The sequence below is a fragment of the Idiotropiscis lumnitzeri genome, chromosome 10 (genome assembly GCF_059441095.1).
Source record: "Idiotropiscis lumnitzeri isolate Australia: NSW breed Sydney's pygmy pipehorse chromosome 10, RoL_Ilum_1.0, whole genome shotgun sequence".
Taxonomy (NCBI): Eukaryota; Metazoa; Chordata; class Actinopteri; order Syngnathiformes; family Syngnathidae; genus Idiotropiscis; species Idiotropiscis lumnitzeri.
In genome coordinates, this window is record NC_142400.1 from 14,526,442 (window position 1) to 14,549,477 (window position 23,036).

Below are 23,036 nucleotides of genomic sequence, written 5' to 3' on the forward strand. Positions count from 1 at the left end.
ACAATGCAATTTTGTGATGTTCTGATAGTCAGCCAAATAGTGCTATTTCTCAATCCATGTCATGAACTTTATTGTGGGACTTACCTCACGTCACGTGTATACTCAACTTTGTTGCAGAAAAATATGCAGTGTTTTAAAGAAATATATTAAACTCACAAACATGCTCACACACAGGCACACACATTGAATTACTCCAGCCACAAATTCACTCAGAAAATACTTTTATATATATATATATATTTTAATTATCTGTTGTGACATTTTCTTTGTCTATTCACAAAAGTTAATTGACATAAAAAGTAAAGCAAAAAAATGACCAAAGCAAGGATCCAGCAGTCATTATAATCATGATTCGCTCATATAATCCAAACAATTAAATAAAATAATGGAAAAAGCATAACTAAAGCACATTTTTGTCTCCCATAGTTAAATAGTAATCCAAGTTATTTTCAGTTTAAGCAATTATTTTGATTTTTACATTTGTCCAACCTGTTTTACACTTTTGACACAAATGGTAAATTTAGAATCTTCAATGAACCTGAACATGTCTTTGGATTGTGTGAGACTGTCACCATGGGCATTAATTTGGGGGGCCCAAGCATGTTGATGGCAACAGTAACACTCCACCTCCAACCTCGGTGAGCATTCACAAACTGAAGGCACAGAAACAGCTGCAGCTTGCAGTATAATTAAGGTGGACCTGCTACAAGGCATGGCTCACCTGTTTTCTGAAGCTGAGCCATGATTGGTCATTTTCAGGCAACAGCAAGTGGCAAAATGGCCACCGGTGGATTGTACTCTTTAAAGGGGACGTCAACCAAAAAATATTCTTTCCAAGAATATGTTCTATATGTCTTCACTAATCTAAACATTGCATTTTGATGAATATTGAGCTTGCAGAATATAAATTAAAATGCAAAAGCCACCTGTTTTTAGCCATCTTAGGGGGTAGCCATATTTTCACTTGACTAAAAATTACATCTCAGTTCCTCAGGGCTCAGGTAACGACCAATCAAGGCTCACCAGTTTTCTGAAGCGGAGCCATGATTTGTTGGCAGCTGAAACCTGAGCAACTGTTATATCATTGTCAGTTGAATGCAACTGGCAAAATGGCCGCCTCTTGAGATGTACAAAAACCGGGGGATTTTACTCATTAACTCATATTCCACAAACACAATATTGATTAGAATGCTGTGTTTTGACTAGTGGGGCTCCATAAAACACATTCTGGTTGAGAATTTATTTGGGTTGACTTCCCCTTTAAATTAGATCTTATCCTCACGAGGGTTGCAAGTAAACTGGAGCCTATCCCAAGGAACAAATTCTTAAGAACTGTTACGGGTTGACTTCCCTTTTAAGCATCAAGAGTATTATATGAATTTAGACACATGATTCTTTATGTTTGGTCACAAAAAATAAACTAAAATAAAAATCATCAAAAAGTTCATGACAGTCACTGTTTCAACAAATGTGCTATGTTGAACTGATGACCACTCTTAGGCGGAATTTTTGAAGAGGCAGAGGCAGCAGGGGGGGGGGGGGGGGTTCCTGTAATCTAGTCTGTGACCTCTGTGTTGACCTGGGCACTGATGCTGGCTGGTGTCACATTGAGGTGAATGTCATACTGCTGGTCCAGACCTAGGTAGCTGTCACTCATCAGGTAGAGTGTGTAGATGCAGCTGAAAGCACAAGGCAAGTATTTGGGCATGAGGCATCCACATGACGGCAGATTATAAAAGCAAGACATTCATCATGGAGTTTACATTGATTTAATTTTCACTTGGTGGAACTGTAAGGAAATCATGAAGCCAATAAATATTTACTATATTCATGATCTGGATCAATTCTCAACTTTTTTGTCTGAAAACACCACCACAACGGATTTGAAATGAAACAAACAAGAAGTGCTTTTAAGGAACAAAAGTAATGTGACAAATTAACAACTGTCAATCAAACTTTGAATTTGTAATAGTTGATGGCAAATCATTTGCAGTCAATTGCAGCTCAAAGTCAGGAATGTATCGACATCATGACACACTACATTTCATCCCTAGTGAAGTTCTGCAAGGCATGTCCTATAACTGCCTTCAGTTCCTGCTTGTTCTTGTGGAATATTCCCTTCAGTTTTGTCGCATGCTCAAAAAGATTCAGGTCACAACCATGCCCTTCTTTGTCTTAAAAAGATCTTTGGTTGCACTTCAGAATTATAGGGATCATTTTTAGCTTTGGTGATTAATGTGCATTGTCCTACAGACACCAAGAACAAAACCAAAAAAAAAAAACATGGTACCAATGGGTACTAGTTAGCCCGCAAGGACAGCATAAGTATCCTGCCGCTCTGTTCGAAAAATAGCAGACCAGTGATGGGACACTGTGACTCAACATGGTCCATGTTTCCTCATATACCAAATATTTTATATTTTGTTAAAGAATTAAATAGACTGTTTAAAAATGTTTTTCATTTTCCCAAATATTAAAAACCAACGACATTTGAACGCTGCAATTTTAACATCGTCATATCACCGTATTTAATATCGGTCCATGCCAATATCACAGCAATGTTGCTTGAAGCATTTCCAGATGACTGCTTGAACAACCAATTGAACGGACCTTGGTATTACTTCCTTTGATGGCTACTTTGTCTCTTGAAGTTAAAATAACTTTAGCATTACAGACTAGACTTGATTCACAGAATACACTAATTCTTCCAATCTGAGGTCATTTAAAAACACATGGTTTAGTTTACAAGATGTTTCTGAAGGCTTTTAATAACTTTATGAGGAGAGGTACTTACTTTCCAGTCTTCTCAGGTGTGTAGAAGGCCACGGAGACTGTTGTGTGGTTGCGCACGTATCCAATTCGTTTGACTGCCAGCAACGCCTTGTGATCCACTTCCCCAATGACAAGAAACCAGCCTTCATCTTTCACCTTGGGAAATCTTGGAGCCTGAGCCTTACTGTCCTGCTTCCTCTGTTGAAATAAACACAAACTTGAGAATCTCTTAATACCAATTCACTTCTTCAAAGAACATGATCAAATAACAGTAAAGAGCAGTGGACAATTTCGGGACAATTTATTACATGAGTAAATATTCAAATTGAATTCAACTTTTAATTGTGTCTCTAAAGAATGCATTTTTGGTTCATTCACAAATTTCACACCAATGCCAAATACCTCTTAATTATTGTAAGCAGTGCAGGTACACAAAATGCAGCATTATTTGGTTTCGGGCATAATTCTGGCTGTATATTTAACCTTTTTCGTTTCAATTGTTTGTTTCCATATAGTACAGGTCAATTTTTTTTTAAAGCAGAGTCCACAAATGGTTAACAGAATTGAAAAGTTTTAGTTTTCACAGTATTTGTTTGGGATCATTCTTTAGTTGGAACACGCATGTGTGCCTAAGTTTAAACAAATTTCAGGTGAGTTTGAAGAATTTTAAGGTCACACTCCTTTTAGGTTAAATTGTTCAGGAACTCTTGGGAAACCGATGCCTCTGATGACACTGAAGCGAGTTTTACAGCATCATAGACTGAGTGGGTGCTGACCAAGAAACAAGTCCACGCTCTGAAATCGACACCTTTAAGCTTTACTGAAATTTGCAGCTGCTCTCCTGGAGAAACCAAATGCCTTCTGGACAAAGCATTTTATGGACAACAGGAACTAGAAAAAAATATTTTACCACAACGACATCTTTCGATGAGTTGAGATGAAGCTTTAATCTAAAGGACAATATCGTCGTAGCATTGTGGTGCGTCATGCACTGGGTCTTTTAGTGGTACTGGTGCACCGCGTTAAGTGGATGGACTAATAAATGAAACGTAAATTCCTTGAGTTCACATTCAACAACTAGGCGGCTCACACATGGACCTAATTAGTTTGTTCCATAAAGATAATGATGCCAAATACTTATCAAAATTGGTTTGGGAAAGGATAAAGGAGCTTCTGGAGTGGCCTTCTCAAAACCCCGACTTAGACCTTATTGAAGAATTTGTGAACTATGCTAAAAAAAATAGGTTTGCACCAGCAGAGCAACAAAGTCTAAAACATGGTTGAGTCTAAACTTGCAAAGAGTCATTTAAATACATTTGAATTCATGTGCCTGTGTGTATAAGATTGACTCTTTTTGGATATTAGAAAATGTAAACATTTTGAATAATTTTGATTTTTAAGCTAATTATAGATCATTCCACTTAGTAAAATAGAAAAATCAATAATGAAAAGGCCAACATTAATACAATATTCATGATCGTGATGGCATTTCTTACTAGATATCAATTTTGGCATTGATGTCTTGACTGCATAAATAATTTTCTAAAATTGTTCTCACTACAGGGAGCCCAAGAAGGCTGGCGAGAGCTGCATCAGATATAAACATTTCATGTGACAGCATATCATTTGCGTATTAATTTTTAGAAAATTAACGGTTAATGTCTTTTTTACCCTACCCATTGAAATAAATCCACTGATATATGTAGGACGATTGCAACTTTATGGGCGGCGTCTATTTTCAAATCATTTGACTGGGGGATGTGTTTTGATTGGTCACCGTTCAAGTTGCGTGCCTATGGTGAGTTTTTTTTTTTTTTACTTAGCAAGATGAAAAAGATCAAACATGTTAGCTAATCACCTTCAGGGCTTGTGAGATGGAAAACCCACAGAAAATTTCACGCATCGAGCGCGGCAGGCTTTAATTAAAGTGTTGACGTCTCTGACTGCGCTGAAAAAACGTCTATGCTTCCAATGACCAGTTTAACCACACCTTTTGTAATTATCAAATCTCGTTACATCATATCGCTATTATATTGTAAATGCAATTAGTCGTTCATCCTAGTCTTGCTTTTGCGTCCAGCAAGGGACGGTTTGAGTTGCTAGAGTGTTTATGTTCAAATCTCCACTCAGCCATACTGACCCTCTGCTGGCCCTGGTTGATGCGTCTCAGTGACACTTGCAAAACATACTCCTGGTCAGCATGGACATCCAACCAGCTGCTGGCCTCCCTCATGTTTGCTCCTGCAGCAGGCAAGTGGCGCTCCGTTTGTTGTTGACTCTCCTCCCACCAGCCCTTGACACTCAACATGACTTCCAGTACTGGAAGATGACTGAGGAAGGTCCACATCTGACCAAAGAAGTGGGGGAAAAAAAGGTCACGACAGTAGCAGTGTTAATGTGTCGAAACGAGGGGAGGTGCCACCATATTAGAAGTGTGTGTGTATTTGTGTGTGTGCGCGTGAGTGTGTGTTTGGAGGGCAAACTATTCAGGGCTAAATGAACTTTTGAGAGCACCGACACCTTCTACTCTCCATAGTGGACAAACCACTACCAGTAAATAATCAAAGTGTCAACTTTTAGTTGAAGTAATGCAACGGCAATATGAAGCGAAGACCCACCGTGCATTTACTTGGTTACCAAAAACTGTAAAGTTGCGTGCAGTCTATATAAATATTATACATTTTACTGAAGCAATTAAAATAGTATGTGCTACCTTAGGACAATAAATTTATAACATAGCATATCAAAGGGGAACTAAATTCATGCTGTCAAGGCCCCAAAAAATGGCGTGCTGTGAATACTATCCAGTTGCACTGCACAAGATTTGACATGTTTGCCAACCACCTCAGTCAGAGGACTTTGGTCAATAGATAATATCCAGGCTGCATTTGGCATCTGTAATTTAAATAAACATGACAAAATTATTTTTGCAATATTTTTCAAAACAATATGAGATGCTTGATAAACAGCATCCTGTTATTATTATTATTGTTGTTTTTATTATTATTTTTATAATTTATATAAAAGTAATGCAACTGCACAAAAAGTAAGTATGTAACATTATATAATTAAAACCTGATTAATTAAAATAAACAATGCATATTTAGATGCCTTCAATGTGTTAATGGCAAATTAAGTCCAAAGCTCAATACTCAGTAGAAAGAAAGATGTGTATGTGTGCATTTGTTTTATGGGAGCCTGGGGGAGAAAACCTTTCCGATTCACCATGGCAGAGGCTATTTATGTGAGGATTACTCACTCTGAGCAAACCAGACAGGAACACTGCTGCACATCTAATTATTTAATTAGCGAGGCCACCATACTGTGGGAGGGCAGGGGCCGATGAGGGGAGTAAAGGTGGGGAAGGATGGAAGCGGGCCGACTGATTGGGTGAAGCTGCAGAGCCTGCTGTCGTGCCTGGTCACTCTCATTACAGCAGCAATTAGCACTTAGATTGGAGCGGTAAACCCCATCAGTGGTGCTGTAATTGGGGATCCTGGAGCTATCTGGGATCACAATGGCAAGATTGCCCATGACATGTCATTGGTAATGGTGCGTATGTGTGCGCCAGAGTATAATTACACGCCTGGTATGATAATCAAAAATGCAATATTCAAGTACTGTACTTACAATCGAAATGGAGTAGTTGGTTGTTTACCCTATATTATTTTCCTATTGACGAAAAGCACTCAAGGCAATTGAAATACTGGTACTTATCACTGCCAACATTCTGAATATTGATGGAAACTTCCCTCATAGCCAGTAAGACTCCACAAGTGCAACAAGTTACAGGTACAATCCCACCAGATAAGATTTAACAAAGAGTCTGAAATGTTAAATGGATTCTGATCAAATTAAATTTAAGATACTGTTCAATACACATTGATAAGAAATTAAAATTCTGATTCTGAATCCACATTTTGAGTGAGCATTGTTAAAATGGGATGTCGTACAATGCAGGTAAAAGATTTTCACCACTTAGAGAACAGTAGAGCCTTTAAGCCGCAACATCTGGTTATTATTATACTTAATTCATCCTAGTGTTGACGTGGCATTTATTTCCTTTCTAACCAGGCCTCAGGTTGGACGAGTGATTTTCTTTTGTTGGACAAAATCGGCATCACATGCTTTTTTGCTCAGGGTAAAAAAACGGATATATTACAAACTACTGTTGTTGTAAACAAACATTTTACCTGTGTAACATGACTAGAAGGGAACTCATGGCCAACAATTGCAGCAAAAACTCTTTCCTTTCCACTGCAGGTCGCTATCAACTCAGGAAGTCCTTCAATTGGCCCATTGTAGCAACCTGTTTCTCCCCTCTCCTTCCGGTTAGCCCATTTCCTAAAAGATATCAAGCAGAATGTTCACCATTAATAGCAAAATTCGCACATGAGACAGACAACACCATTGGACAGATTTGAGCATTTTTGCGTCTGTCGATGTCATCTGTGCCCTCTTGCTGTAAATATTTCCCCCGTAAAGAATTGTTGGTAATAACCTTTTGGAAAGAAAGTAAGAATAAACGAAACAAACGAAAATTGACAGTTCCCACAAAATGTCATTCGACAGTATTGCTAAAATGATGACCAAATAAGGAAAAAGTACAAAAGTGCTAGTGGAGCGCACAAGAGTTCAAAGCAAATCAGTTCGGCCGATGAGGTCGAGTGATTCTTGTTTGGAAGAAGAGCAAGGGTGGTCCGTAAAGTACGGCACTTGAATGTCATGCTTACCTGAACAAGTAGAGGTCCTGTTGCTCCACATGTGGCAGGGTCAGTAGTGAAGAATCATGCAGCCAGCGGCCTTGCACAATCATCTGCACCAGGTTGCAGATGCTTAAAGCCGTAACAAGCCAGCCCTCATTTGCAGCAACATCAAGCAAGGCCTGAGGAAACAAGGCAGGTCAGCATCATTTAATATGAAGCAATCATCAACTTTTCCAAGACTAGGGTGACTTTTAATTCTCAAAAGTAAGCTTTTAGTACTAATTAAAAAATCTTTATTGAAATGCAACCAATGAAAACCAGTCGTCTGATATTTTGAAATTTGGCTCCAAAGTATTGTTAAAAAAAAAAGAAGAAGAAACTCGTGAAATAGGCAAGTTTGAGGCAATCACTGCAATGAAACAATGTTTGTAACTTCCGATGGGACGTCTGCACAGTCTTTAGGTGTTTTGTGAATTCATGAGCAAACAGCTCCAATAGTCCCAAGTTTTTGGGGTGTTTTCGCCAGACGGCATGTTTCTGCTCCTTCTACAAATATTCAATAGGATTTCAATCAGGGCAATAAGGTCACTCCAGAAAAGTCCGCTGTTTTCTGGATCAGTTTATAACCACCCCCTCACACTCCTATTAATAATTCATCATTTCGAAACTATATTCTAAATCAAGTTGAGTTTTCTCTGTGATGTAATACACTTGATTTAATGATCTGATACATTTGAGTGTAATACAGATGTTAAAAAAATCTGAAATCAGAAAGGGGGCAAATACTTTATCTTGGGACTGTATGCCCAATCCCAAATGGAGACAGAAACAAATCCACCTATCTTTACTCACTACTCTGGCCAATCGCCACACGTATACAGCCTGAGCATAATCCTGGACTCCGCCGGCTTATTATAGTCACACATTGAATCATTCACTAAATCCCCTTTGTTGCCACTCATCTACAGAATGCCGCCATTACCCTCAGATACCTTGGCTCGACTACTGAGAAAATTATTGGAACAGCTCCAACATGTACAGAAATCAACCACATCAAGCAAGCCCTGGTGGCACATCACCCCCTCTGTCTTCTAATACTCATCATATTTCTTCCAATCTCATGTACTAGTGCATTTACACTGACACTAGTTAGAGTAGAATTAAAAAATGTCAATGGGTGAAGAAGAAGCAATTGTGACGAGATAAGACGGAAAATGCAGAAAAATAACCAATACAAAGATTTAAAAACAGACGTCCAAGAAGTTGCTCCAAGTATATACATTTTTGAGTCCTGCAAAGAAATATTTGGGAAAAATAATTAACAAAATGAGCAACACGTCCAAAGAGCATAAGGCAAGACCTTAACTGTGAACAGTAGTACAGAAGCGAAAATAGAAGATACGAACCACTAATCAGGAGGGATAATAGAAAGCATAGGCTTGTCAGAACGTAGAGAAGCAAGACAACAGTCACCCTTCTGTTAGTGACATTTTTACTAACTGCATCGTGGCGGGACGAGGATATTTGGGTGTCCCAACTAGGAACGGCTAATATGAATTGGTGCTCAAAATGTCAGTATACTGAAGCGATTAAATAGTGATCTACCATTTATGTCTGCATATATAATTTTAATAACTGCTTCTAATTTAGTTTTACATTTTAATTTCCCAACTATAACAATTACCATATTTGCAAAAGCGGTAACTTATTAAAACCATGCAATCTAATGCTTTTTAAACATGCCATAACAATTGCTATAATTATGCAAAATCCCTTCAATAAAAGTGAATCATTTAATCAAATATTTATTGTTTGCATGCTTAAAAAAGTAAACATTCACAGGCCAGCATGTAGTAATCAGTATGACAGCAGGGAAATTACAAGCACATGTACAAAGTCACACCCGCATAAAAATGCTCTAGGTTTTGGACAATGACTTACAGACGGCCTGACATGGCCCTAAAACTGAAAAGTGCATACGTTTTATGGACATATGAATAGGCATCATTTTAAAATTTGACATGTAATTAATTTTTGATTGAAAAATGTTGTAAGTAATGTGGCAACCAAAAACTTCACAACTCTCTGGATTTCCGAGTGCCTCACATCAATACCAGACAGAAAAATGTGCTTTGAGTTTTAATACTGTCATCCTTAAATCAAAAGGTATGATTCTAGATCCTTGGGATATTTGATAAAAAGCAGTCACAGCCTCGTTATTAAAGACACTTAGGAACTGATTCAATTGCGACAAAAAAATAGTCTGCATTTTTCACTGTTAAATAGTAACTTAACTTTTTTCTTCCCTTTTTGTCCATGGACTACAAATGCAAGATTATTTTGTGCTTGTGTTGTGTGCCCAGTTAATAGGTTCCAAAACCAGTTATTATTATTCAAAATGTCTTTGCAACCTTTAACGAACGCTGACAAAAAAAAAAAAAAAAAAAAAAACATACACTCGCAAACATTCAACGCTCAGTAAGATACAGGTTTTAAGGACTAGGCAGTCATCATACATTGTGTGATTGTGGCAACTAATTTGCTTATACAGTAACTCTTTACTGCATACAAGACTCGGAGCAAACATACCTGACAGATTCGTATGGCATTGTCCAGAACGGTCTTGGTATCAGTCGAGTAGTCGCTGCAAGGTAACTGGGCATGGCTGAAGTGAGCTTGAAGCAGTAAATGGGTTTTAGTATGAGCGCTGTCATACGAGTGAGGGTTGACCTTCAGGGGGAGCTGTTGAGCCAGGCTGCTGTTGAGTTGGTCTTCATTGTGTCTCACAGGGAGCTCGGCATACTCCTCAGCATCCTGAGACAAAAATGATCATAGATCAAACATGCTGTCATTTGTTGTTAATTGAAGCAGCCTGCCTTACTTATTTCGACTTGGAGAACACTGGTACATCTAGCGTGTATTTCTACTAATCCAAAAGGTCTGCATTGCTTTGAAGTTTATTAAGGTTAAATGGGAGTTGCTGAAAAATATTTGTTAAAAAATTGGAGCATAACACTAGAAAACACAGCAGAAAACACATTTGACACACAAGTAAAGCTGAAGGTGCTTCAGTCTCTCTTTGTGCCTATGCTGGTGTGTTTGGTCTTGCTTCCAGTAGTTTTGTTGTAAAGATGGGTAGTCATGCACACTTTCACTAATTCACTCCAATTTAACTTTGGCTATTATAGTCCCATCAACAGACTGTGCAGGAGGCATTTGTCTCCACATGCCTTGCACTCCATATCCCCCACTCCCAAGACTGTTGATGCGCCATCAATCACTGGTCCAAGACAGAGGCTCAACATCAAGGAGCTGAAAAAGGACCGCAGCCAAGTCAAGGTTGAGGGTGTGAATGATTTAAAAAAAAAAAGGAACAATCGAAATAAATTCTTTATTTTCAGTGTTGTGCCTGGATATGGATGTTCTGGTCAGATTTAACATTGTGCAATATAAAAATTACCTCACTCACCCCAGAACAGGAAACAAATGGGACTGCATCATTGACACAATGCTTGCAACAAGAAAGTGTGACAGTACTTAACATATACCGGAGTCGTTTTTACGTTGGTATCTCATTGAGCAGCGAAAGCACGGCAACGTAGGAAATTGTAGCTTTTCACCAGGTTTCGTAAAATGTTTCTAAAATGTATTCTTGGCATCCTCGCAATATTTTAGAACTTTTTACAAACCCTGACGAGTATCTAACATTCTTTATGTTCGCAAGGACTCACGGAAAAGTGAGATACCAACTTTTCGGATCGTATAAAACGACAAGAACAGTTGTCTTGTTTATATAAGGTTGTAAACTCCAACCAACAGCAATACAAACTGAATCAAGTACATTCTGTCTGTAGTTACAATCGTTGGTTCTTTTATCTCAGACAGGTTTTTTTAGGTTATTTATCTGACATGTTTTGGAGGCAGTCATTGGCCTTATTCAGAGTGTCACATGATGTTGTGTGTTTGTGAAAGACTGCTGCCAAAACATGTCAGGTAAATAACAATCTTTAAAAAAAAAACTGTCTTACATAAAAGAACAGAGTATAACAGCAATAAAAATAAAGGAACCAGCAAAGAAAATAAAGGACTTTTGTGTACCGTTGTGTCGGGTAATATGTGCTGTTGTTTTTAGGCTTCCCACGATCAGGATTTTGGAGCCAATCACCAATCAGCGTGTTAAGATAACCGATCACCAATCCGATCAGAAGACGAACAACTTATTTATTTTTGCTACAGTCAACCCCGCTATTGACAGAGCATTGAGACTCGCTTGGCCCACGAACAGCCAAAATTCAAGTATACTGGGCGTCAGTTAAATGTGGAAAAAAAAAATACCTAAAATGCTGATAAACATTCAATACAGGGAAAATGGGGGCAGGGGAGATATGTTGGCAAAGTACAATAATGTGCTGGAAGAAGAAAAAACTCATAATGACGGAGCTTCTGGTGAGGTGCTGTATGTGTTTGGCACATTAGTGAACAGACTGCAGCATTGACAGAAAAGAGATGTCACTGCTGTGTCAGAAACAAAAAGAAAAGAAAGCGAGTGCAGCAGCTTCACTATTGTGGTGCAGCTTGCAGGCGAGAGGGGGTCGGGGCCATGGAGGTTGATTTGCTGCTGTCCATACAAATGAAACGTCTTGCAGGATAATTAATTGCAGCATGCTTAACACATTTTCCGAGGACGGTTTTGACAGAGCCAATGCAAAGTGCACATTTGCTACCATGAAGACCTGAGTGGCGCTAGAGCGTTGAGACTAAGTGGCTTTTCTCACCCAACTCAGTCTGAAGAGAAACCTTTCCTCTTCAAGACAGTAAGAGCTGGATTGTAATTTCACTTCTGTAGACAGAACGTCGTCATCAAATTGCCAGATTACACTGAGGCTATGTTCACACTGGAGGGCAGTTTAGATGATTATGCCCATATATGACATGTATCATTTTTTTTAACACAATGTGAACAGTACAATTCAGATTTTCTTTACATACGACTGGGTCTCCTTTTTCTGCGGATATAAATTGGATATGTAACAGATGCATCGGTACACGGATAGGCACAGGCGAGTGAGAGTGCTCAAAAGACTACTGACAATTATCCATGAATTTGCAAGATTGTTAAAACTAACGTGAACTAAAGCGTTATTTTTATATTGGCATATTTAATCCTCCCTGAAAACATGAAGTATAAAGTGGAAGTTTGTGGAGTACTTCATCCATGCAGACGCTTCATTTGTTACGCGTCGCAACGACGTGACATCATCTTTCGTAGATGTCGCCATGAAATGAGATCGAGGAACATCATCTCAGTTCCGAAAAAGATTTCTACCCCCCTACCACCTCTCTCCTCTGTTAATCTAAGATTAGCCCCTACATGTAGTGACATATTAAGTAAATACGGTGACGTCATATTTTATGCATGCCACTTGATGGTGTGCTGAGTGCATATGCGTGTCACATCACGGATGGGTTCAAGTCACATTTGTTTTTTCAAATGTGAATGAATACATAAAAACATTGAATTAAAAAAAATATTGGACATAATTATACTACTAATTAAACTCAACACACTGGCAAAACCCTGTTCAACACTTCCTAATGTCCTGATATTCTTTTGGAACCAGAAAGTATATGTATTCTGCTAATGTCCGGTCAGACAAACAAATATCTCCGCGATGAATATGTGAATACTCACAGTCAGAATGGAAAGAATCTCATGGATGGGAAGTTCAGCCCGCAGTCTTTCTTTAAACAAGCGGATGGTCTCATGTTTCAGGTAGTAATAGGATGCAATGCGACCGTAAGTCAGAGGATCAATCGCCCGGTCGTCCTTGAGAATTAGAAATTTCCAAAGTCAAACGAAAATACACACAATTCAATAGTTTAATAACTCAACAAAAGCACACACCTCTTTTATTTCAATGCAGTAGGAGCACTCCAGGTCCCGCAGGCTCTTTTCTACCAGACTTGAGAGGTATTTGTTGATAGAATCATGGCTGATGTCATCCAAGTTGTAGTAACTAAACACAAAGCCATTTGAAGTGAGTTTGGATGTGCACATAAATATATATACATATGCACATGGAGTACGTGTACATACATACATACACATCCAATATTTTTAATGAAGTATTTTTTTAATGTTTTTAAATTAAATCCTTCATCTATGAAAAGTTTAAATAATAAGGTATTAAGAAAAACAAATACAAAATCAAACCCTTTGATGTGTGGTGTGTAATTTTACTCAGTAAAAGGTCTGCTACTTTGTGGGCATTAAAAAACATTTTACTGGAAACAAGTCTGTGTACACTTTACAGAAGAAAATAGCCATATGAAAGGAAAATGACCAGCCTTCCTAGAAAATGACTCCCAGATTACACTATCAAACTGTGTCGTAAATAGGTTCCATACTCGGCAGAGCCATTTAAGAGTTACCACATGAGGCCAACACAAAGTATAATTGAAGACAATTTTTACTGGTCATGATTGTGATAGATGTGTCAAATGAAAGAGAAACAAATACCTGACGCCTTATCAAATGCCATTCGGTTCTAAACAGCAAACTATTCTCAGTGTATAATATGTAACGTAAAAGGAGTACATTGAAGAATCACACTTTGATTTTTAGATTATTCTTAAATCCTGGTCATTCTTTCATCTTAGTAGTTAATCCTTAAACCCTTTTGCAGGCCGCAACTACACATAACTAACTAATTATAACTAAACTAATTAAAACTAACAAAATTTAAAAACAAAATGCAAAATGAAATAAAAAAAATATTCCAAAACTATAATAAACATGGTCAGCACCCAGAATGTATTATACACATGAAAACATGGCGGCTGCTGTGGATCAAATTATGCTGTAAAAAAACGTGTTTTTTTTTAACCTTCAGACATTATTATATATATTACATATTAGGTCAGTGGCTTTATTTTTTTTTTTTGTTTGTCATTATGGTCGGGGTTCCTTTTAAGACGTCAACATCTTTAAAAAATTACTAAGTGTAAATATTCTATTTTAGTTTTATGTAGAATTTAAGATTTTTATGTTGCAAATTCTATATACATGTAACAACCTAACCTCGGGTTCATCACCAGTCGTCTGAAAAAGTAAGTCCAGGTGATGTAGTCCATTGCATCTTGCTTGGACGAGACAGTCCCTGCAGCGATCTCGGCATTCAAATGGTCCGACAGCACACTGAGAAGGCTAAGGATACAAAAATCACTCAATCTCTTCAATTGGCAACAATAACAATAATAATATTAATGAAGGTGGTAGTACTACAAATATAAATAATGTGAAGAATATGTAATCCAAAATGAAGGCCTTATAATCTCTTACATAAAGCGTTTATATCAAATGGCTCAATCCACGTCTAAATGAAATACATTTACGGTAATTGCAAACTATACTACTTTGGCACGTCTACGTTGATAGAGACAACGCTAACTAATTCATTTAATATCGAAATATTAATTTGGTAAAATAATTATTTCAGTCTCCTTTTCTTGAACTGTTTAAAAAATTATGTTAAACTTAGACAGTTACACAAAGATTCCCCTAAACTGTATGGCAAGAGAATCCCTTCTTTCACTCACCTGGACTCAACAGGGAAAGGCTCATAGAGAAATTTCTTGTAGAAATCTTTTTTGATGTCATGGACAAGAATAACCGCTTTGCCCTGGTCATCAAACTGAGGTCGACCTGCTCGCCCCATCATCTGCAGAACATCTAAAGAGACACATAACACAACAGGTCTACATTTTACATTCCATATGATGTAGACAACGTTATGGTTGCTTGTTCCAAAGATGAAGTTTCTAAAATTAAATAATTAAAAATTAATGAATAAAAAAAAAAAATTATGGAATAACCACTCTTGGAAGATGATCATTTAAATGTTATATTTTGGAGGGAAAAAAAGCAATATGTGGAAGTTCCAAAAATCTATATTTTTATTCAGGTGCCATCCTTTAAAAAACACTGTGAAAATTTGTTGTAGGTAGCCACATTCTTTTTAAATTGTTTTTTTTAGACCAAACAGAGAAGAATAATCACCAGGTGGAGAGGGAGTAAGGCTAGAAGCTTCAGGGTGGGGATTTTCACTGTGCTACCATGGTGCAGATAGGAAGGCAAAAGGAGATGGTTAAGATCGCACCGCTACTCCCCAATAGAAGCGAGTATATTAAAAAAACAAAAAAACGTGAACTGTGAACTGCAATTTTCACATTATTTTGTTCTAAATTACAGAACAAATCAATCTCTACAATTGCAGTCTAAACTGCACGACTGACACTTTTTCATGGACTACAATGATCCATTTGCTCCAAAGGACTTCAGAACTTAATGCAAAGACAACAAACCTCACAACAAATTCATACCTGTAATGGGGTAGTCCACATATCTTCGGGTTTTTCCATCATAGTATTCAGTTCCTTTGACAACCACCAGATGAGCAGGGAAGTTCACTCCCCAAGCCAGAGTGCTCGTGGCAATCAAAACCTGACAATACAGACAACAGAGATCAGTTGACGACTGTTAAATCAGAATCAGAATCAGAAATCCCTTTATTGTCATTGTACTCAAGTGTGCAACGAGATTAGAGAGCTCCCCTCTCCAGTGCAATACAACAATAGTTCAGATAAATATAAAATCCTGGCATTTATCCAAGAAAATAAACCCCCTCCTGAGGACAGTTGTGTTCAGTCAATATTTTAGCTTTTATTTCCATGTTTTTACACCTGGATCATCAAAAAGATGGCACATTTTTGTTTTAATCCACCCACTTTGCGGTGAGCAAGAACTTTGGAATATGTGACTGACACGTATATTTGGATGTCAAGGTGTGTCCTTTACATAGATAATTAAGGAAAGACTGTGTCTGCAAATATAAATACAAAACTAATAAAGACAAAAAAGAGACAAAAAAAACACCGCAATAAATTAAATTTAGTAAAACCAGCCGTTCCTAAAGTTATCATTACCTATCAGCCAGCCTTTTCTAGCGAATACACGAAACATTGTTTCGTAGTTGAGCCTGGTGCCTGCAGCAAGATCGTACCTGGATCTTGCAGTTGACAAACAGTTCTTCCACAGTCTTTCTGTCTCGTTCATGCAGGCCAGCGTGATGCATCCCGATTCCAAATGCCAATGTTAGCTTCAAGTTAGAATCCCGCACGGTGGCAATGATGTCCTCAATCTACAGATGGACCAAAAGAAAGTCAAAGAAGTCAGAATTAGAATTCCATTTTGGTGTCTTTAATTAAGTCGAGATAATAATCTAATTGCAAGTCTCTATCGACTTTGCTTTCAATGTACTTGCACTGAATGACGAACAGGGGTAAAGAAGCTTGCAGAAAAAAATAGGGGTTTGAAGTTACCAATCACAACACTTCTTCCAAAAATCCCTAAAAGTTGTAAGAAAACACCAGAGCTGCAAAGCTGTGCCAGGGAAAAATCTACAAACTGATCTGACAATTGATTTCAACTTGTTCAAAAGTGTCGGACATCTTTTGTTGGTTTTCAATAAGAACTTGAATGTTTTACTTTTAGTTTGTTTACTTTAGCAAACGTGAACCAAACCATGACCTTAAAACCAATGTGCGTACCAATCCGTAATTATATTTTTATGTGGTTTCCCCATTATAACTATCGCTTTGTCTACATTGTCGGTAAATATACAATGTCTGGAATTGAGCCACTTGTCAAATCTTTGTACATGAACAAGATGTAACACACTGATGTTAATTGAGTTATTTAAATTGTATGTTTTCCTGTTATTTGCAAGCAGACATGTATAGACATGATATAATGTAAATGTATACATGTACCACTTTGCCTGCCAGAAGAAGGTGCATATGTGTTCTTATTTTATTGTACCATGAATACAAGCTAGGAACGATCTAATGCACATGCCTTTCGTGATGCTGCACTTGAACAATGCATGAATGCATGAGCTGTGATATCACTGGTGAGATAAATGATATGCTTGGTGATATTAGACAGTACTTCTCTCTCGTCCTGATGCAGCCACTGTTTGGGGTTGTCTTCTGTCGCCAGGTATGCAATCAAGTCCAGAGCTGTCAGTCGGGTTTGACGTCGTGAGGAGACAAAGATCAGCACTGGCTTAGCTGGGGAGTGACTACGTATTGCTGTGGAGATAAGTGGCCCAAGTATATTAAGTTGAGAATAAAAAAAATTATTAAAAAAAGACAAGAATGTAGACAAAACTATTCTTCTGCATTTTTTCCATGTGGTCAATATTTTGAATTTGGAATTCAATGATAGGGACATTTTTGGTTAACTCTCTCATTAAGAATGAATGGTTTGTTTGAATTGTTGCTAAACAGCGATTTCTGGAATCATGCGTATCCTGAAAAAGAAATATCTTTATCATTTAGTGATTTTATTTGGTCGAGAAGTGTGGAATTAGCCAAGTGCTGAAAAAGTACGGAGGAGAATAACAAAGAATTTCAAAATAACGCATGTGAACGCTCTTCAGCATCCACAAGAAAGTAGTCAAGCTGTACCTTGAAAGGTGGGTTTGTTCATGGTGGCCATGCGGGGGCAGTAGTGCTGTCCCGGGAAACCATGAATGTGAACCTCCAGCGGTACAGGGCGAACAGAAGGACGGAAGTTAAACAAACCCACCTGTCAAACAAAAGACAAGAAGGGTGTGGAGAAAAACGAAAAGGGGAAAACAGAATGCATCAAGTATAATGTGAGCAGCTGGTGTTACAAAGCCCCATCTGGTAGTAATGTGAGGTTTCTATCACTGTCAATGAGAAACCGAGGCACAAAATTGCTGCCGGACTGGTGCTATAAAGTCTGAAAGCTTTATGGTGTTGATGGATTTTAATGTGTTGTGGTGGTGTGACACAGCACTGTGTCAACAGCACTGAAATGCGAGTGAGATTTAGGATGCTGTTATTATCATGTTTAGTCTTTTCATGTGCATTGAGTATTTTAAATGTACCAATTAAGAACTGGACCATGAGCTACAAATCAGCCCAACCAGTACAGACGGAAAGAAGCGAAGAGTGAAGAAGATTGAAGGAGTACAAGCATGGGCAATAACTCCATCTTGTGGCCAGACTGAAGACTCATCGCCATGCGTGGACAAAATTGTTTTAGAAATAAATTAATGAAAGAAAAACCCAAAGTGGTCACAGAAATAACTTGAATCTGACAAAAGTAATGACAAAATAAAAACAAATTACAAAATTAACAGATGAAATTCAGACAATATTTTTGAATTGTGGTTCAACAGTTTTCAATAGGGGGGGCGAGAAGTTTGCAAGACACATTCAGTTTTGTTCCCATGAGTTGTGAGGGTCAAGTGATAGCTATGAAATGAAGACACTTGCAAAAATACTGTTATCCATAAGAACCTCCATGAGTTCCTTACCTGTACGATTCCCAACCAGTCAGCAAGGTCTCGCGCATTAGCCAGTGCAGTGGAAAGACCGACAACTCGAACACTTTTCGAGGTGTGAGAGGAGATGAAGTTGGTCCGTGACACAATGACTTCCAACACTGGACCTCTATCTTCACCTGCAATCACAAATTAACGATGATGATCCACCTCCCAGTGTTATTGTTCAGTCTGGCCCCTGGTGGCAGTTTTGTGGCATAAGAATATTAAGCGGAAGCTTTTGCCCATCAAATCAAGTTTCCTCTGTCGTTCTCATTACTCACAGTTTGCTACAGGCGACAATGCAGAATGTTAAATGACGATAGGCATAAAAATCAACACGATAGAAATGTCTTTTAGATACATATTATCATATGGCCCACCTCTTTATTACTTCCTCACCAGTTACCCATCTAGCTCCCTGGTATTTTTCTAACATGGTTCGAGCCAGACCTACGAATGTGAACAGTGCACTGAATCACAGAAGCACTTATTTCAGTCTTTTGCGATTGCATTTACTGACATCCTAAAAAAGAAAGTTTCAGGCGGAGATAATCCTTACATACCAAGCAGGTGGATTTCGTCAATGATGAGGATTGCTACTTTTTGAACGTAGCTTCTGTTTTGCCAGCTTCTGCTTACTCCATCCCACTTCTCCGGCGTGGTGACAATGAGGTCAGCCTGAGCTATGGCTCTCATATCTGGTGTCACATCACCTGTCAGCTCCACAACTCTACACACAGATGTAACACAGAGGACACTTTAGAATATTCACACTTTAGATATCACAGAATTCATATAATTGGTTTTATTGCTATATTAAATATACCAAGTTAATGAAATGAAACCATGGAAAACATTTTGCGCAATAAATATACATATATACTGTATATATTAAAAAGAAACGCTATTGAAACACCATAATTACAAACCTATAATGAAAACGGACCAAATGTTTACAAATGTTTATGTTGAAAATAATGCATGTTTTATTACAGTAAATTATCTACAATTTGGCACGTCATTATCGTGATTCTCTGCAGCCACATTTTTATCTAGTAAAGAGACAAACACAAATGGCAGCTAGGATGCTGCACTATAGGCCCAACTTCATAGAATACATTTGTGTGGACGTCACCCCGGCAAACTCACTTTTTTCCCAGTTTCTCTTCTATCCTGACTTTCCAGTCCTCAATTCTCTCCCTGACCAGAGCTTTAAGGGGGGCAATATACACCACCTGAAAACACAGAAAAAAAATAGATATACATTTTGGAATGAATAAAAGTTATTTGGCTTTTGGGCTGCAACTAATGATTATTTCAAATATAATGTTTTTGTTCATTAATCATTAAGCATTTTTTATTTACATTACTTTATTCGAAAACAGGACATTATATCAAACTGAGAGTGCAGGAAATACATAGTCATGAACTGATAATAATTCAGTTCCTGCTTAACGATAGATGCGTTCTGCATCATTGGAGGAAAAAAAAAAGTTTCTACCTGTGTGTACATTATAGTTAATACCCCATTTAATAATGTGAACCGTGGCTATTAGTCCGAAGCGGCTAATATATGAAATCCATTTTTATGGCTAAATTTACCAATTGATAGATTTTAATCAGGTGTGTTTTATAGTACGGACATTATGGTAATTAGCCAGCTAATGAGCTTTAAATGTTAATGAATTATGAAACTTCTGCCGTTAGCCTTGTCGTGCACGGATGCTTTATCTATTTATTTAGTGGGTTTTTTTACCGGGGCGGTGGGAGACAGGCAAAATGCAAGGAGGCAAGCGCTTGAAAAAGGACGAAGACAGAGAACAATTTTCGAATAAGGACGGAGGAACAATGATGGATGGACCGGCAAAATAGGGTAAACTGCCCATGCATGAAATCATGATTGAACACTCTAAATTGTTTCGAGGTGAAATTGTGAGCGTGGATGTTTTTCTTTGTGTGCCCTGCGATTGGCTGTCAACCACTTCAGGGTGGACCTGCCTGAAGACAGCTAGGATAGGTGATAGAACCCCACCGCGACTCTCGTGAGGTGTTTGGGGACCACGCTGCACAAACGCAGAATGTCTAACCTTAGAGCTTGGGTACTTGTTGAAAACTCTGAACATGGCCATCTCAGCAGCTATTGTCTTTCCAGAGCCCGTTGGTGCCCCCAACAACACATTAGTATCAGTGTGATACAGTGTGTGGAAGATCTGTGTCTGAATGGGGTTGAAATGAGTGAACTTGTACAAGCTTTCATACTCCCGGTGTCCTAAAGCTGTAACAGGCAACGGCTGCAGGTCCAACAACTCTGTGAGGGAAATATGAAAATTGGATACATTTCGGGAAAAACAAAAACTATATGACATACAGTTATTTTCAATCTTTCTCGTTCATTTCCAATATAGCCATACCATATACAAACAATAGTTTTTTATCTGGCAAAAAACAACAAATCGCAAGGGAAAAAAAAATAATGATCTGTTTTTTATAGCCACTATACTTCCTCAAACAATTCAAACATTCCATCTTCAAGTCTCACATTCTAAGTTCATCAATTCACTTAATTTCACAGCACTTCAGTTCAGCGTCCGCTTTTCAGCGTTCAAAAACAATTTCTAAAGGAATCACATCATCTAGGTATTCTAGACTGTGATTCTAGTTCAATGAGGTTTTCCTGCATGACGTAGCGTACCGGTGTGAGGGGGGTGTCGCTCAGGCAAGATAAGGTTCTGGAAATTGATGATGCAGATAGCTTCAGCGCCAAGCCAGCGGTCAGAAACTGCCTTGATGTAGTACTGAGAGGGTAGCGGTTCGAAGATGGGAATGGTAAACACAATGTGCTGTGGTTCACCTGTTACCACCTAAATAGAATAAGGAACACACAAAAAACAATTTCTTAGAAAAAAATCAACCATGATACACACTTCAAATCGTATTTTAGGTACCATGGATTTGCAGAAAGTTTAAAGTTAGTTACTTAAGGAGGATATACAGTTGATTTAATAGCATAATTGCCCCAGTTATTTTGATCATGTTTGGGAAAACGAAAAGAACAATTCAACAAACGAGTTCAGTTGCCTCAATTCAACCTTTGCAATTAATAAGACCTGTGTGACTGAGACTTTACACAGGCATAAAGATAAAAACCCACAATAATTATCAATCACATTGGTATTTTTTTATTGATACTGATCTAATAGTAGGTTAAATATGACTGACATTTGCTATTAGGTTAAAAATGTCATTATATTTTACCAAGGGTGAACCAGGGGTCCTATACTCAAAAAATATGCTGGATAATTAAACTTCTTATATTGATTTCTGTTTGTTGTCTCTATATATAGTTTAAAAAGGATGACTAGTAATAATTTAATATAATATGATTTGTGACTTCATAAAACCAACCTGCTTTTTCTGGAGGAGGAAGTATTCAGAGTGGTAGATGTGATCATTTATAGGGTCCTCCACCCATAACCACCATGGCTCACCTACAGAACCATGAACCTGAAACACGAAAGAAAACAAGATCGTGTCTTAAAGCTTGGAGGTCGCTTGATTGAGTCACGTCACCCATTTTACACAAGACAAATATCACAGCACACTGCCAAAGAATTGTCTCACTTTACTCAATAAATGATAATCATGGTGTGAAATCTTGGCCTGTCCAGTTGGACTCAAAGCTATTATTCATTTGGATGAATTGCAGCAGGTTGAACCCCAACGAGCATACAACTGGTCAGCCTTTCACAACACATCACTGGCATTGATTGATAAATAAAAGTTATATTTGAGATGATCAAATAATTTTACAACACGTGAAGTGAAATTGGATTTCCATTATGAAGCAACAAGTAATATGCAACAAATAAAATTGCATAAATATTGGTAACCAAAACCTTGTTCAAATTCAACATCAAAGGCCACCATATTTACCTGATCACTCCAACGGAAATCAGGTGTGACAATGAGACGGACGCGCAGAACAGTTCGTGTGATTGGTTGAACACTGGCCTCCATTGTGATTGAAGGGATCTGATGGACACACTGTTTCACCGTCAAGCCAATGTTTACATGATGCAGCATGTGGCCTGGAAACAATAAATTGGGTATTAAAATACTAAGAACATGAAAAAAGAGACAA

General features: G+C 37.9%; 1 protein-coding gene across 2 annotated transcripts in view; it reads right to left on the minus strand.

Annotated features, from left to right (window-relative positions):
* Positions 1 to 220: 220 nt before the first annotated feature.
* Positions 221 to 23,036, minus strand: part of ascc3 (activating signal cointegrator 1 complex subunit 3) — a 46,351-nt gene continuing 23,535 nt past the window's right edge. For both annotated transcript variants that reach the window (XM_088307071.1, XM_088307072.1), the window contains exons 22-42: positions 22,829 to 22,983; positions 22,301 to 22,399; positions 21,588 to 21,756; positions 20,983 to 21,203; positions 20,045 to 20,130; positions 19,459 to 19,625; positions 18,887 to 19,032; positions 18,009 to 18,129; positions 17,488 to 17,630; positions 16,541 to 16,678; positions 15,861 to 15,981; positions 15,078 to 15,210; positions 14,560 to 14,685; positions 13,384 to 13,495; positions 13,171 to 13,305; positions 10,068 to 10,292; positions 7,506 to 7,657; positions 6,966 to 7,116; positions 4,913 to 5,119; positions 2,795 to 2,970; positions 221 to 1,679 (exon numbers count right to left, since the gene is read on the minus strand). In XM_088307071.1, the coding sequence (XP_088163197.1) occupies positions 1,556 to 1,679; positions 2,795 to 2,970; positions 4,913 to 5,119; positions 6,966 to 7,116; positions 7,506 to 7,657; positions 10,068 to 10,292; positions 13,171 to 13,305; positions 13,384 to 13,495; positions 14,560 to 14,685; positions 15,078 to 15,210; positions 15,861 to 15,981; positions 16,541 to 16,678; positions 17,488 to 17,630; positions 18,009 to 18,129; positions 18,887 to 19,032; positions 19,459 to 19,625; positions 20,045 to 20,130; positions 20,983 to 21,203; positions 21,588 to 21,756; positions 22,301 to 22,399; positions 22,829 to 22,983 (3,107 nt within the window). In that variant the 3' untranslated portion in view covers positions 221 to 1,555. The remainder of the gene's footprint in view (positions 1,680 to 2,794; positions 2,971 to 4,912; positions 5,120 to 6,965; positions 7,117 to 7,505; positions 7,658 to 10,067; positions 10,293 to 13,170; positions 13,306 to 13,383; positions 13,496 to 14,559; positions 14,686 to 15,077; positions 15,211 to 15,860; positions 15,982 to 16,540; positions 16,679 to 17,487; positions 17,631 to 18,008; positions 18,130 to 18,886; positions 19,033 to 19,458; positions 19,626 to 20,044; positions 20,131 to 20,982; positions 21,204 to 21,587; positions 21,757 to 22,300; positions 22,400 to 22,828; positions 22,984 to 23,036) is intronic.